Below are 16,719 nucleotides of genomic sequence, written 5' to 3' on the forward strand. Positions count from 1 at the left end.
GATATTTTTTTATTTGAAATCATAGTAATACTTGAAGATTTTTGAATTAGTTACAGGTGGCTATGTTCTCAAAGTGTGGTCGTAGGCCTGGAATCTGCATTTTGACAAGGTTCTGAAGTGAGTCTGGACAAATTGGCATTATGGAGGGAATACTGAACTTGGATTTAAGTCCCAGCACTGCCACTTATTAAATGTATGACCGTGGACACGTATGCTGCCCAGTACTGTCATTAGAGTTTTCATAGTTGTACTTCGCTCGTACCAAAACCAGTTAGATACTCTAATAGCACCTTTTGTCGTTATTTCCCACTTGATTGTAAGCTTCTGAAGGACAGAAATAGTCATGATCACCACTTTATTCCCAGTGCCTAGTACGTAGTATGTGCTCAATAAATATTTTTTAATTGTTTATTTTTTAAATTAAATTTATTGGGGTAACATTGGTTAATAACATAATATAAGTTTCAGGTAAACAATTTTTTAATACATTATCTGTAGCTAAATAGTTGAGTGAATTCTTTACGTAGTATTATTTTCATTGTACACATGGTAAGCCACGGCTCAGGCATGGGAAACAACTTGCCTAAGGTTGTACAACTAATAAGTGCCTCTTGGCGTCTTTCTAACTCTAAAACTCATTCTGCACCTCACCAACCTGCTAGATCTTCCTATAAAGGTCACAGTTTCGATGGCTAGATGCTTGGTAGAAATGATTTTCCTGATTTTTAACTTCAGTCTCTTACATTGTTGCAAATTGGCATTGGGTAACCATTGGGTAACTTTGGCAGGTGAATTGTGCCCTGTGTCTTCAAGAAAGAGGACTATTTAGATGCTGAAAGTAACCACTTGGGTTTCTACTTTTCCGACAATGATAAATTTGCAAAGAGGCGTTTACAGGTATTGTTTGGATTACCAGTAGGTTTTAGTTCTATTGTAGCTTCAGTGGGAAAAGTGAGAGGGAAGTACAAAAAACTGGAATCAGTTATAGAGTAGTGACTTGCCTAATATGCTTAACATAATATTAAAATATTTTAATCAGCAGTTTTAGTTTTGCACCAGCTAAAATGTGGGGATAGGTAAAGGTAAATGAGAAAAGTGGTTACATTCTCTATCTTTTTAATCACCCATCCACCACCACTCATACTCTTACATACAGAGAACAAGTGCAGGGCTTACAAAAAGCTGCTCTCAACTCATTCATTCATTAAGTATCAGTTGTACACATACTATGTACCAAGTACCATTCTAGACCTTGGCAATACTGAAGGGAACAAGACAGATAAGATCCCTGCGCATGTGAAGCTTATGTTCCAGTGGAGAAAGATTAACAGTAAACACACACACACACACACACACACACACACACACACACACGAAAATGTCAAATCATGATACGTGCTTAACAAAGACTTAAAATGGGATAATAATTAATGATTAAGTGTGGCTTTTTAGAGGAGTGATCATAGAAGGCTTCTGAAGATGAGCCGAGGCAGGGACAAGGGTACATTCCAAGAAGTGAAGGATGGCACAAAAGGCGAAGCAAGGAAAGGTGATGGCAGACAAAAAGTTGAACCAGCTGGAAACCGCCAGATCTTTCCCCATGAAGTTCATTATTAATTAAATGATCTATATTCTTAAAGAGAATATGTTGTTATTTAGACCACATTCTTGAATTGGATGGAGTAAATGGTATGAATGGAATGTGAGAGTAAAACATTCAGGAAATACTTAGAAACTCAGAGATCTTGCACATTCGTTTTCCAAACAAAAGCATGCTAAAGAGAGAAGGAAGCTATGGGTTAGCTAACTAGAATAACAGGCTGGTGTTTAAGGGATTGAAATCGCCAGGAAAACAAATGAGAAGTAAAAAAGGGGAAATCTATGAGTCCAGCACTATGTAACAGTACTTTACCTCATTAATTTCTCACAACGCCTTGCAAAGTAGGTGATAATTAAGCACATTTTACAGAGGTGCAAATTGAACTCCGTAAAGTCAAACATCTGGAAAATACAGATTCAAACCTAGATTCAAACCCACCAATTTCCAAAACCACTGTACCACCCAGTAGGCCTTTTATTCCTGAAACTGACTTTCACACCATATTTTTCCAAGACCTTCATACTCCCTTCTGCTATGGTAATAAACTTTGAGTCAAAGCTAAATTTCAGCTCAGCCCCATTATCTTTCTTCTGACTCTTAGTTAAGCAACTCATTCCTACAGTTAACTTTTCAGAACAGCTTTCTGCGACGAGTCTCAGTGAACGGGAGGGCAATTAATGATGCATGTGCTTCCTGTGGAAACCAGTTGCAAGAGAAGAGGAGCGTTTGGCTGTTTTCAGTGCCAAACAACAAGTTGCCAGAGAGGACAAGTGCCTACTAGGCTAAAAAGCATATCCAAAATTGTCTAAATTATTGATGAATTTTTCTTAAAAGCTTCTAAACACCAAGAACTAGGACAAAATACGAAAATTCATGACTTCTGCTTGTCCTTTTATGTCAAGAGAGTTTCGTTATTTGAATCTCACAGTAGCTGGAGCTGTAAATAAAGAAAACCAATAATGCAGTCCTCAGCACGATTCATTCTGTGTTTGATCAGATGCCCCTTGATCCTTATGAATCCACACTTTTCAATCTACCCTGAAATACATTTAGCCCCTTCAAAGCCCCCAACCATAAATCAGCCATAATGGAAGCTCTTCTTCTTGCTTTGATTGCAAGGATATATGCTCCAACCTTTGTGTCTAAAATGTTTACCTGGCTTTTTCGTAGCTGACTCAGTAGATTGGGACCTTTTAATGCAACCTGCATGGCATGTGGTATCCAAATCTATGTGAAGCCTTTATCATTTTTGTATGATTGATAGTAGATTGCTCTTCACTGGTGAGGGGAACCATATCTGTTTCCTGCTTGCTTCTTTTTGTAGATGTTACTTAATCCATTTACTTTCATGACTGGGACTTCAAAGGTGGAAATGTGAAGGAAAAGAGAAAAGCAACCAGGCTCAACAAGTCTGCACCTGACTCTTAGGCCTGGATGTTTTCCACTACATTATACTACCACTCAGGGCTATAAAACCAAAGCTCCCTTATCTGCAAAGTAACCCAGTTAGTAAGGAGAGATAAACAGCTAATTAATCAACCAATCAATCAAATGCCACAGCTTTAGGAGGGAAAGAAAGCTCCTTTCTTACAAGCCTATAGCTCCACAGTTTCCCAAAACTGTTGTTCGTGCTCTTTTAGACCTTCATCCAACCCTTCGTGATCCTGCATCCACTGTTTTAAATGCATACGTCTGTCTGTTTCAAAACTTGTCCCAAACCCTACCTCTTTCTATTTACTCTGTCATGTCTCTCTAAAACAATGTATGTGAAAGAGTTTTTAAACTGTAGTGTTATATCAATTCTAGGTATTATTACTAAATGCAGCTCAACACCTTTAAAAACCTTTCTCGGATTAGCTTTGCCCGCCTACCCATTCTGGAATCAATTCAGCTGATATTTCACCTCTAATGTATGGCAGGCACAAATGTGTCTCAGAACCCCAGAGATGAATAAAACGAATCAGAAGCTGTTGCCTTAGGAAGTTTGCAATCTGCTGCTTCTGAACCCTACTTCCCCAGTCTACTTCTCCTCTTCTGAGTCTCCCATATTTGCCATGTTTTGAGTGCCCATTGTGTTTTTAATTGTTTCTCTTCTGTTTCTGTTCCTAATCATAAACTCCCTGGAATCATGTCCATATGTTGCCATTGGCCAAAAAATCTGGACAATGTCATGCTATGAATCAAAACTGTGAATTTTGGATAAGCTTCTTATCTTTGAGCTTCAATTTTCTCGTCGGAAAAATGCAAATAACAACATCTGCTTATACCAACCAAGTGGTTTTTAGAAGTACATGAAATAATGATTTTAGTGTACAAAGGAGATAGTCAATTAATGGTTGTTCTATCGTGTCACTTACTTGCTAAAAACAAAACCTTCCATAACTTATACCTCTGTTGCCTTTCAGATTGTAAGTGTCTCAGCCCTCAAGGAAGATCCCAGCCTACTTTGTCAGCCTTCTCTCTTACGACTCCCTACACATTCTTTCATTCAAACCCGAAGCCCTACTCCCTAAACACACGCTCCTCTTTTCACCATGAGGGCAAACTGGTAGTAACCAGTTTGAGTGCCCATTTTGTCTTAAGAAGGTGCTTGGTGCGTACATATATTTTTCCCTAATACCTTATTTTGCTTAATATCTTACTTAATTTTAGTGGTTACAAGTACAGATTTAGAGCCCAGCTCCTTGTCTATTTTCATACAGTGGCTCCACAGTCGTCTAGCTGTGTGGCAGCGAACAAGTCACTTAATCTCTCTGTGTCCTCACCTGTAAATGGAGATGGTAAAAGTAACTAGTACAATGCTGTTGAGAGGGTTAAAAATAACCCATGTAACTAACAGTAAGTTCTCGATAAATATCAGCCATTTTTATTACGAGAATTTCTAGTTACTTCTTATTCAGCTCTGCAAGATATTTGACAAATGATGACAAAGGTGTTAAGTGCCTGTTTCACAGTAACAACACAAGAAATTGGAAACGATGGGATTGGGAAGCAGAACTGTCTGCCTCCAAAATCAAGACCTCCCTGCCACGTGAGGTGCACTGTGTTAATCTCTCTACCTGAAAAATGCCCTTCCTATGCCTGAGTGGAATAACTTTTCCAAACCCATCTCAGGTGCTCTGTCCTCGACCAGACTCTCCTGGTCCCCATTCACATGTGATATCTCCCTCAGAATCCCCATAGCAGTGTGTCACTCGTTTTTACACAGCACTGTGTTACAGTGATTTAGGGATCAAACCATGAGCTCCCTGACCCCAGGGTGGGGCTTTCCCTGAAGGAGAGCACTTTGCACCATGTAGATATTTAAGAAAGTCACTCGAATTGACCAGAGGGTCTTGAAGTCACAAACGGAAAATTCTGTCCAATTGTATCTGGGAATCATGACTTACTAACGTGTGTCTACCTATGCCAGGTCCTGTAAAGGACACTGGGTTTAAAGAGATAGGCAAGGCAAGGTCCCTGCCCTCATGGAATTTACAGTTTGATGAAAGTGCTTGGAAACCAGAAAGTGATTTTTTTGTAATGGAAGCATTATAAATAATCAGGTGAAACAAACGCTTTAGTAATGCAGACGGATTCTCGTTTATTATTCGTACAGATACACTGGTCTCCTCCAGCTGCTGTACCAGTTTGGACTGCATCGTCACCTACCTCTTCAAGCACATAGCAAAAGAGGGCAAGAAGCCACTTCGATACAGAGAGGCTTCCCGGGCCGGTCAGAGATTGTTACATTTTATGCAGCAAAATCCAGATGTCCTGCAGCAGGTAACTAACTGGTGGTTGGTCACCTGGCTTAAGAAACAGAGTTTCCCAAAAGCCAGCCTGGTCCCTGACTATCTCGTAGAGCAACTGGTGTTGCCAAGATTCTTTACCAGCTGACCGCTAGGAGTATGTTCCCTGAAGGTAGGCTAGGACACCGGCCTTAGGTACCCACCCTCAAGTATTCGGCATCGTTCATCTCACCTCAGTAAAGCTAGAATTCAGAAAGAGGATAGCTCTTCTAGAAGTTGGGGAAAACTAAAAGGAGAAGCTGCAGCTGGCAACAAGTCAACCTCCGTTTTTCCCCCTGGAGCCTCTAATAATGTCATCTTGACTTTGCCTTGTGAATACTCTGGGATGTGGTGAAACTACCATTTCCTGCGCTCCTAGTCTATGCCAGGCCGCGCACTAGGACTTTCCACTCATCATATCACGGTTGCCAGTACTCCCACTTGAAGACGAGAAATGAAGTTTCAGATAGGTCATATTCCCAAAAACATTTAATAACAAGTGATAAAGCCACAGGTTTTTTAATTGTCAAATGTGTTTTCTGACTGGCTAATAGGAGTTAGATCCAAATTTAATATTGTTTTTAAAAATTCACTTCTACAAATCACAGAAACAGAATGCATAAGAATAAATATATAAGCCAGAAATGTTGCAAAGAGAATACCATTTTTTATGGAAATACCATCACTGTGATATTTTCGAATTCCACTAAATTTGGAAAATTATATCTTTACACTGCTTCCAGTTGTTTCATTTTGCTAAATTATCTCCCTAGTACTCTGTGGTTTGCAAATGTAAACACTTTAATATGGTCATTGGCCAGCAAATAAATCGCCGGCAATCAGCAGAAAATGTCACTTTGAATAAAGATATGAAGAAATAGGATGAGACAGCCATGGAAGAGATTGTCTTCCTGGCTGTCATTTTTTGCTAATATTTAAATGAAATTATGTAAACTTGATTTGTGTTGATGTTTTAGTTAACCAATTATTTTCCTGATGCGGAGGGGTATAATTAAGATTTTGTGTAACTAGGCAAAGGGCTGTAGGCATATAACTATTTGGTATGACCCTGGAATTGTTAATGACATGTTGGTCATAGTAAAGAGAAGAGGAGGTAACTCACATTTATTGAGAACTTTCTATGTACAAGTGGCAAGAGCTATTCAGACCCATAAAACATAGTTTTTCTCCTTAAAAAGTTTCCTGTCAGGTGGGACAGAGACACAAATAACTAACCGGTTATATGATCGTTAGATTAATACAGTGACACAGAAGAGGACTTTCAGAGAGGTCTTCTCATGTAGACCCCCACAACAACCCTGAAATGTGGGTGTCGTCATCCCCATTTTACAGATGAATAAATTGAGGTGCGGTGCAGTGAGATCAACTGGAAAGTGGAATGTGAACCAAGGTCTGTTTGACTCAACAGCCCAGGTCCTTACCACTTACACCGTTGATTCTCAAGGGACTAGTTGGTGGGGATGAGATCTCGGACTCACCTGGAATGCCTTTTCAAAATATACATTCTGTTAAGATCTGGGTGTACCTCTCCTCTCCCTCCCCCACCCACCCACCCAACTGCAGTAGCCCCTGGAACTTCTGGGAATGTGTCATAGCCCTCAGGTGTTTTGCAGGAAGCGGTTGAGAGCCACAGACTTAGAGCATGTAGCCAGTGGAGAAAATAAACACCCAGGGACTAACCAGGGATCACACCCATCCTCCTACCCCACCATGGCAGGCGACAAGTTCACCCAAATCGCTCCTGCCCGCAGTCGGCCGTGATCACTGTGTTGTCCTATAAATTTTGGCAGAAACTTGAAAGCTGGTCGAAAATCTTAGCGAAAATCCATAGACTGTGGTCCTAGGCAAGTACCATCAGACTGTGCAGAGCAAGTCACATGGCTGTGCAGGGGACAGTGAAATTTGTCTTTACTCAGCATTACCATGCATTTGTTGGTTTAAGTAATTTCTGTGTGTTAATAATACTTGGTAATCCTTTACTTTATAGTGTATGACTAAGTAGTGATATATCTTTATTAACAGTGGAATACATTCTATTTATTTGGAATGTAGGCTTTCAGATAGCATTTTAAATATTAATGGCTGGTATCTGGTAGTCAGCATAAATATGATTTGCATTAGCATTAGGTTATATCATCTTGAGTACCTCTGACGCCAACTATTGGGCATAGTAATATCTGACATCATCTCCTTAGGTCACTGACAGCTTTGACCTCTATTCTCATGCACAGTTTCTGTCGTCTCAAAAGCTCTTTTGAATTGATTTGAAATTTTGACTCTTCCCTTTATGAGGCAGTAAAATTGATAATTATTCAGATGGGAACTGAGCGCTGAGTGAAAAATCAATTCCACCCGCTCTCTGCTGCGTATAAAATTACTTCTGAGTCGGCTGGACTGAACGGATGGCCAGAGTAAAAGCAGCAGGCAGGAGCAGTGGGAAGAATTAGCTGGACAGAGCTAATAGCCTGGAGGGACGGACTTGGAAAAGAGGGAGTGGGCCAGTTGGGGGTTGTTATGAGCAAGGATGGGTCCCATTGATCATCTGTTTACATCAGCTTTCCAAGACCTTATAAATCATCCCTGAAGAGCAGCAGAACCCAAGACTGGGCCTTTTACCAGAGGGACTTTGTATTAGATTATTCTCATTTTCACACTCAGATGAAAAGTGAGCCATTGATTATTCATTGGTTGGCCATTAAATGCTGTTTTTATAGATGATTTGCCTATCACAGAAAGTAATGAACAAGGTTGCTGCTTCATAAGTCGAGGTTTCAGTTTTCAAGGCATCTGTGTCGGTTTAAGTAATGCCTAACCCTATTAAAAGGAATGGGTTACAAATTGCTTAACAGTGCTGAAAAACTAGACCCTAATGACTAATTGTGCGTGGAGTTTAGAGAGGGTTGTCAGCTCTTTAAACTAAACTGATGCAATGATACCGCAATTATTTACTAGTTTGAATTGTTTTCCCCCCTTCCTGGATCTATATTTCTGGAAGCATAATTGCATGAGGAGTGTCAATTCCAAATTGCAAAAGTGATCTCCTGAAGCTTCCATGGCAAAGGAAGGATGAATCCATATTAAGGGTTTTCCAGTGTCTTTCCATTTGTATGCAGCAGCCTGGCAAAGACAGATTAAGTGCCTCCCACCTGGAACTGTGTTTATTTTTACCTGCTATGTGGCTTTAGATCTTCAATATCTTTAAGAACATTCTCCAAATAAGCCATCTATTATATTTTGCAAACAAATCTGACTTTGCAAGCGTTAAATTTAGTCCATTTGAAGATCCATTATAATTAAGTGGATCTATTTCACGTAAGAATTATTGTCTAACCAGCATTGTTTTGACTTACTAATTGAGAAAAACCCAGTTTTACATATATTGAGGAAAACATTCCCCATGTGCTTTTACACCATTAGAAAGATAAACTAAACTTCCAAGAGCACGCCAATGGTAACGGTGACGAGGCGCCGATATGCTCCAGTAATTTGGAAGCTCAAACTTCCATGTGAAACGTTGTCAGTTTTATCATTGGTCATGTTAAGTGTTTGCATCTAATACCACCCATAGACCAGCATTTATTGAGACATCACAGAGTGAAAGATTTGCCCAAATCAGGTAAATGTAGGAGTGAGTTTTATAGAATTAGGGGGCCTTTCAGAAACGTGACTCCTTTTCAGGTTATAAGAATAGGACACCGAGGCTGAATGCTTCTCTAAGTCAGAATTTCAATTAAAACTAATTGCTCTAAAAAGAGTAGCGCCTTCCACAGAAGTAGAACAAGAACTGCGTGATTGTCAGTATTACGGATTAGATTAGACAACATTAACAAGGTACTTTTAGCAATTACAGTCTCCAAAATATAAATACAATGAATGGAGGAGTTAGAACATTTAGGTTTGAATTTATCTTGACCTCATTTATTTTTTGGCTCAAGTCAGTTGTGCCAAAAACCCAAAAAACATTCTTTCTCCCTTTACCGCCCCCCCCCGCACCCCGTCTTTGCACTAACCTGGCATTTAACTACAAATTGTGAAGAGCTGTCAGGAGCTATAAGAATCATAGTTCAGTAGGGACAGAAGCTGAAAGAACATTCACCCTTTTCCTCAATCAGTCAGTCAATCAATGAAAATTGCTTTTGTATAGTGCTCTCCGTGACATACATCCCAAAGTGAATTACAGCGAAAGGGAAATCATATGCTCTTTTTTCATTTCTGTGTTCAGATTGAAACAATATTGCTCAACATTTTGACATACTATCCAAGACATCTTTCATACTTAAGATTCCATTCCATAATACTAAGTAGGAGAAAGTGCAGTCGCATATTTAACTGATGTGGCGATTTTGGCCTGTAGAACCTTTGCACAGCTCTCATGGCAGGGAACACTTAAGCAGATGAAATATATTCATGTCTCTTATCCTCTTAAAAAATAATTAGCCAGATTTTCTAATGTTATTAAAGACATTTCTAGTGAACCCTAAATAGAAAGTGTGTCCTCCACATGACCCATTAGCTCAGTCTGGTTGATTTGCAACTCTATTACCAAAATATGGCAGTAGATTCCTATCAGAAACACACACTGAAAGAGTATTCACAACTGGATCAGAGGATAACATGGATTCAAAGGTTTGAAAAGAAGTCAGGGATGGGTCATTATGCAGCGGAAGTGGAAAATAGGAGCGCACATTTCCTGACACAATTGTTTTTTGCTCTTGCTGCTGTGATCTTGGTCTTCACAGCAATCTATGCATGTACAGTACATTTATTTCTAGGGAAAAATAATACTGGCAAAATATAAGTGCTTACTATGTGTAGGCACCAGCTTAAGCTCTTTACATATGCATGTAATCTAACTTAGCACAGTATCTCTGTGAAGCTGTAGTATGATGATCTCTGTTTTATAGGTATAGAAACTGAGGCACGAAATGATTAAGTAATTTCCCCAGGGTCACAAAATTGATAAGTGGAAAAACTAAACTTTTAGCCTAACAACTCCAGAGTTCACATGATTAACCACAAAGCTGTAGTTGGTTGGTGGCTAATCTGAAGTAGTGTGTGTGTTTTAAGCACTTACAGTGAGGCAAGTTGAGCTTCTAGTAAGTCCCACCGGGGGCATCCTTAAGGTAGAATGATTTAGAGCAGTCATCCTATACCCCAACTTTGTGCTGCAGCCGGACGAAACAGATGGGCAGTGACCCAAAGAGGCACCGGGCAACTGAGAGGAAGGTTGCTTTGCCAGCTGGTACAGAAAAGACCTGTGGCTCCTGCCGTCATTGAGGCAAAGCTAACAGAGCTTCCTCTCCCTTATTCTACACACATGTGCAATCATTAATTCTGTAGCCAGACATTGAGGGTAGAAAATTTAGCAGGACAGGTCTCTTTGTGCGGGTCAGAGTCTAGTAGTGTAACTGTCTCCTAATGTTCCTTTGTGACTTTCCGTTTACACCTTTCAGGTAGCTCTTGAGGTTTACTATTACCTGATTTTTCCAGATAGAAGCAATATGGCAGCTGTAAAATGAAGCCGGGGAAGCAACAAGTGCTTTCCATCCATCCGCCATACCCAACACATCCCTGGGCTTTGTCCCAATTTTCACCACTGATTCATCAGTACAGAATGCCATTTTATAACTCTTTCTGGTTGTAATCAACAGCTTCTCTTTTCTAAAGGAAACTTGTACTATTGAGTACTGTTAGCTTTATCGAAGGTCGTTCTTGGGGTCCTCTCACATTGGCAAGTCGAAAACTGACTCCTGGGTTCCTTTGAGCACCCCTTTCTTTCTCCTTTCCATTCTACAAGGTATTACAGGCAAAGATGCCTATAGAGCCAAGCAGAAAACCTGAATGAGGTACACTGGAAAGAAACCTAAGGTCAGGACACATCCCTAAGCGGGCAGCATCTACACAGCTCTAGCTAATTGTTGCCCTGTAAGACCCAGTGTTTTGCCAGATATATTGAGATTTCCTCCAAAAAAAGAAGCCGGAAATCCAGATTTTAAAATGTTGGCCACTGATTGAAAATTTAAAAGAATAAATAAACAAACAAGTGAACAAACTCCTTGGGCCAGCACGGTATGTCTGGTTACCAGCTTTCCACCTCTATATTCTGTAATCTTAGAGAATTTCAGGACTATAAGATCTCCCAATACGTGGTCCCTTATATTTCTCACAGGAATCCCATGTGGCACTGCTACGGTGATATTTCTATATCTCTGATGTTTTGATCATTTTGAAAGCACCCTTTTCTGATAAGTTGTTTAAAAAGGATGCCATCATTCTGCATACAGAAGGGATGCAATAAACAGGCAATGAAACTCAGTTAACATCTCCCAAACATTTTTCTTACTTTAAAAATAACCAGATTTGTTTGAGGCAAAAATAAACGTCCGTTTGGTCGTGTGTGTGTGTGTGTGTGTGTGTGTAATCTAATTAGTAAGGATCAAATCAGAATATCTAAAAGGACTGGGGCTGGACAGAAGTATCTAGATAAGAGCTAGGTAATAGTCCAAAAGGGAGTAAATCTCTAAAAAATGATGAATTTGCTACCTTAAAGGTCAGTTTAGAAAATTAAAGTTTGTAATTTTAAAAATAGAAAAACTTTTTTTTCAAATGGCATCTTATCTGTGATATTATAAAAGTATTTGTCCACCCATCTTTAGAAGCAGGATTTTAGGCCAAATCCTTTGTTCGTATATCACAGCTTTGCCATTTTGATTTCATTTTTGTTACAGAATTACTTGTTGAATGACTTTCAACTGTAACAAAAAAGTGGTATTTGAAAACAGAGAAACCAGTTAAACTAGAAATCTATTCTTGATTTATAAGTCGTCGAATTAGTGCTATAACCATATTACCTATCTTTAAGAGTACCCTTTTCCCCAAAGATCATCACCATCTTAATAAATGTCCCAGCACCTTGTGGTAGTTGATGAATGTCTGCAAAACAAACCAAAAAAAAAAAAATTAGATTTCAGAAGTACTGTCTGCAGGCAGTGATTTTAGGTATCACATCTAGAATGGTCATAGATACAATCAGCTAAATGGTAATGCAAGATAAGATTATGTTATTATACACTATATAATAAACCTGCTGAAATTCCACTAGAAAATTTCATTCAAAACATGGGTCAAGAAAGAAATCAGTACAACAAATATTGTTCCAAATGGTTAACAGAACAGAGAAGTGGGGTTTTTTTGTTTGTGTGCATGTGTGGTTTTTTTTAACTAGGACATGTGTTTTTGTACCTCTAAGCACAGTTTAAAGATGTAATCCATTGATAGCATAACTCGCCTTATTAATTGAAAGGGATGGAATCTACCAGATGTAGTCCAAACCAGCAGAGACTTGGGTGACTAAGCAACAGCAAACACACCATATTGAGTGAGCCAGAATTCAGTCTCCAAGTCATTTATTTCAACCGGTGACAATACATTTAAACTCCTGTGCCTGGGCAGTGATTGATGGTTTAATATCATATATAATTTTTTTAATGAAGGAAAACCATTTAAATATGTTACCATTTGCACTGGTATTCTCCTATGTACATAACTGCATTTAATCATTATGGGGATTGTTTTTATACTTGTGTAATTTGTATCCAAGAAATAACTGTCAAAGCCATCTCATGCTGTTGCTGGAAATGGTACAGTGTGCTTTATACTTGAATAGATTCATTCTTCCCTGTACATAATTAAGAGTGTTGGAGCTTTCACTGCCACCACATAGGAATTCCATGTTTACATTTCTGAGAATGAAAAATTAGCCACAATGTGCTTTTTCAGGTTCCCATTTTCTGGGGCTATGATATTTAAGTACCTTAGTTCTGTACCAGTGTATGATTTGAAGAGTTTGATTTTAAGACTTTTAATATTAAGATACATAATAAAATTTTATTATCTAATTACAAGAGGGTTTAGCCTCTTATTAAAGTTGCTAAATCAGGCCTAGATTAGCATCATAATGGCACAGTTTGACATAGAATACTCAAAAGTCAAGTTCGAGGGAAGAGATGGGCTTTTTTGTTGTTTTGGGGGGTTTTGCTTCCACACCCACCCCTCGCACAAAATAACAAGGATAAAATGCATGTATGGAAACAAACAAGGAGCAATTTGGAACGCTAGAGAAGGAGTGGAGGTGTCAGCCTAGGATGGTACCCTTAGGCAAGGCAGCTGGTATATGTAGCCCTTTGTTTATCTGCTACTGGTTTATGTAGCCTTTAGGCCGGCACCAGAAACAATCACTCCTACAGGGTCAGCTGCTGGTCAGAAGCAAAGCAAGAAAAGATTTTGCCTTCAAATGCGCAGCCATAATTTCTGTACAGCTGGCACCTGCTACTGGTGCACAGCGTGAAGGTGAAAGGTCAAAGAGGCAGTTGTTCAAAACTCAAGAATGGCTTAAAGGGACTTGTAGATTAATCTGCTTTATTAACTTCTGTATATTAGATAACTATTGCTATGAATGACAGTACATCTTTTTGAATAAGTCGCATCTCTTTCTCTTTTAAATTAGCTTTTGAGTAATGAATATTAAATAGAAAGCATTTCAGGGGTAATTAAATGAAAACAGAATGATGTCATTTTACAATTATATTTGTATGTTTATAGAATAGGGGAATTATAATGTTTTCCAAGGAGCTAAAAAAAAAAAAATCCCACTCTTCATAAAAGAAGAATTTGAAATAAAAAAGTCACATGTCCATTAGCCTTTGTATTTAAACTAAAAAATACAATGTAGTTTGTGACTTAGCATGAAGTCATTGGGTGCCAGTGGCTTGATTTGGCTTTCCCAGGGGGCTCCAAGTATTTTCTTTATGAATTAAAGTGACTGCAATCTGTCATCATTCTTTTATCTACAGTTTAGCACAGTCAGTTTTGCTATTAGTCTGCAGCAAATGCTCTCAGAATAGCAAAGAAGTTGTTAAAAAAAAATGAACAGCCATACCTTTTCCTTCACGTTCATATAAAGCAGATGGAACATTTCATGTAGAGAAAACACAGAGAAATGTACACAAGCGTGGCCTAATAATAATTAGGCGTGCTTTACAGCAATCTCTCAACCAGTATGGCAAATGGCAAGCAGGACGGTTTTTAGCCTCTTCGTTAATAGTGGTTGGCATAATTGGCTATCGTTGTAAATTAAGGATAAAAGGAGCTCATTAAATGTATCCTTTTTTAAAGCTTCTGTAAGGAAAATTTCTAATCTGTAGATTAAATACTGACACCAACGCTGGGAAAATGGTTAACAGTTTGTGTTCTAAAGGGACAGTTTGCCTGCTGACTCTCAGTAGTTTGGGTTTTTGGTTTTTTAAGAATTCTCAGCAAAAGAAAGCACTGCAGGTGACATCTGCCCTTTTATGCTAATATACACAGGTAGCAACGTTTATCCATACTTCACAACTGGAAGTTATTTGGGATTTCATTTGCACTCCCAAGTTTTAATACAAGTGCAGCCTTTCTACTCCAAGCAGGGTTTCTGTGACATATAAAGGTTACCCTGAGATCATCTTCCTGAGTCACACCCAAGCCAGTCCAGGGCTCACCAGAAGGATCGTGAACTTGTATGGGTGTCATACAAGGCTGACTCCTTGACCAGAACACAATGGGTGGGAGTGTGTCCTTACCCTCCCTCTCCAAAGTGAAAGAACCTACACACCTCCTTCTTGAAGATCTAGACTTTTCCTCCGTCCTGTAACAGAAGCCTTATTTCTGCAGGGTTGCTAGGACCTAAGAAGTCATTATGGAAGAGCAAACTCACGCGGAGAATTGTGATGAAAAAGTGTCAGAAATAATTACCACATACTAGGCTTGTATGCTAAGTGCTTTACACACACACACACACACACACACACACACACACACAGGTGGTATAAGTGATATATATAGAAATATATATAACATATATTTCTATTTTAGTCTCACTACTCTGAGGCAGATTTATCTCCGTTTTATAATCAAAATAGTGTAATGGCATCTCACCCAATGTCATACAGCTAATACGTAGCAGAACCTGTGCTCTTAACCACTCTACAATACTACTTTGAAATGACCAAAAAACAGGATTGGTGGGGATGGGGGGTGGGTGAAGGGAAACACGCAACATTCATTCATTCATAAATCCTTAATTGAACCAAGCACCCCTTTTTTTTGAGAACTGATTGGACAAGAGGTAAACACTTGACCCAAGCTGGCTCAGTCCGTTTTCCCTGGATTTAGAAACGGGCATTCCAAAGACATTGGTCAGCCTCTAGTCTTCACCTAAATTGAATACTTAAAAAAAATTAAGAGCCACAGGGCAGCCCCACCCTGCCCTGTGCTCAGAGATGTAAGCCAGTCTACAGCGAGAGAAAAAGGCAGCAGGCCTGCCAAGAAAAACTTGATGAGACCAGGCAGCCCCGCCAGAGAGACTGAGGACGATCCCGCCAGCATTCTCGTCCTGGCTCCGAGCCCGTGAGAGGCCTGACTGCACTGCCTGGTCCCGGGGTCCTCAAGTCAACCCTTTTAGGCCCAAGTTTTATCTGTGTTGGTTGCTGTCCTCAGAGCCAAGAGGTTCGTGACTCAGGGAAGTTGTGAGGACAGAATGAATATAGACTCACCGGACACACGGAGGTCATCAGGAAATCCGTCCCAGTAGCCTGCACTCTGAAAAGCGTCACGTGCCAGTCACTTGTTTGTGTCCCTCTCCCTGTCTGTACCCCTGCTATTCACATGCATGAATGGGAGAAGTTTCCCTCTCCAGGAAACCCCGAGCCCGAGAATGCATTTCATAAGAGGATGTGGGTGTGAAAGATGGTGACTTCAGCCAGGTGACTTACTAGTGGGCCCCCTGATGTACGAGTCCCATCCCGCGGGCTGCCTTCCTCAGCGGTCTTTCTGTGCCAGGCACTCTCCACATCACAAACACTCACTGGGCTGGGTGCAGGTTTGATTCTTGACCCCCAACTGACTTGTTCTCTCTTATTCTTCCTGCCTACTCCGGGCATCGCCCTGCAATGGCAAGAATGAACGTCAGCTTCCTCACGCTTTCCATTTACATAATGTCTTCATACCGAAAGTCTCTTCTGAATCTCACAACAGCCTTAATGGGTAGGTGGGGCCAAAAGGGGTATTGTTTGAACTTGGGAGTATAGGTACATGAACAAATTCAATCTCACAGCACCTGTATAGGAAAAGTATGCAGAGGGTCAGAGAGGCGAAATCACTGGCCAGAGGCACTTAGCCCGGAAATGGCGGTATCTAGAATATAAAGAAGACTTCTTTATCTCTAGTTTTTACCACAGCGGTTCTTAGTATCTGTTCATCCTTTTCCAAGAGGGACAGCAGGAGAGATGGCAG

At 39.8% G+C, this 16,719-nt stretch overlaps 1 protein-coding gene across 5 annotated transcripts in view; it reads left to right on the plus strand.

Moving 5' to 3' along the window:
• The window catches only part of RANBP17 (RAN binding protein 17), a 255,244-nt gene that overhangs the window by 222,420 nt on the left and 16,105 nt on the right, over window positions 1-16,719 (plus strand). For all 5 annotated transcript variants that reach the window (XM_081035898.1, XM_081035899.1, XM_081035900.1 and 2 more), the window contains one exon: window positions 5,199-5,365. In XM_081035898.1, the coding sequence (XP_080892024.1) occupies window positions 5,199-5,365 (167 nt within the window). The remainder of the gene's footprint in view (window positions 1-5,198; window positions 5,366-16,719) is intronic.

This window comes from Rhinolophus hipposideros (assembly GCF_964194185.1).
Source record: "Rhinolophus hipposideros genome assembly, chromosome: 23".
Lineage (NCBI taxonomy): Eukaryota > Metazoa > Chordata > Mammalia > Chiroptera > Rhinolophidae > Rhinolophus > Rhinolophus hipposideros.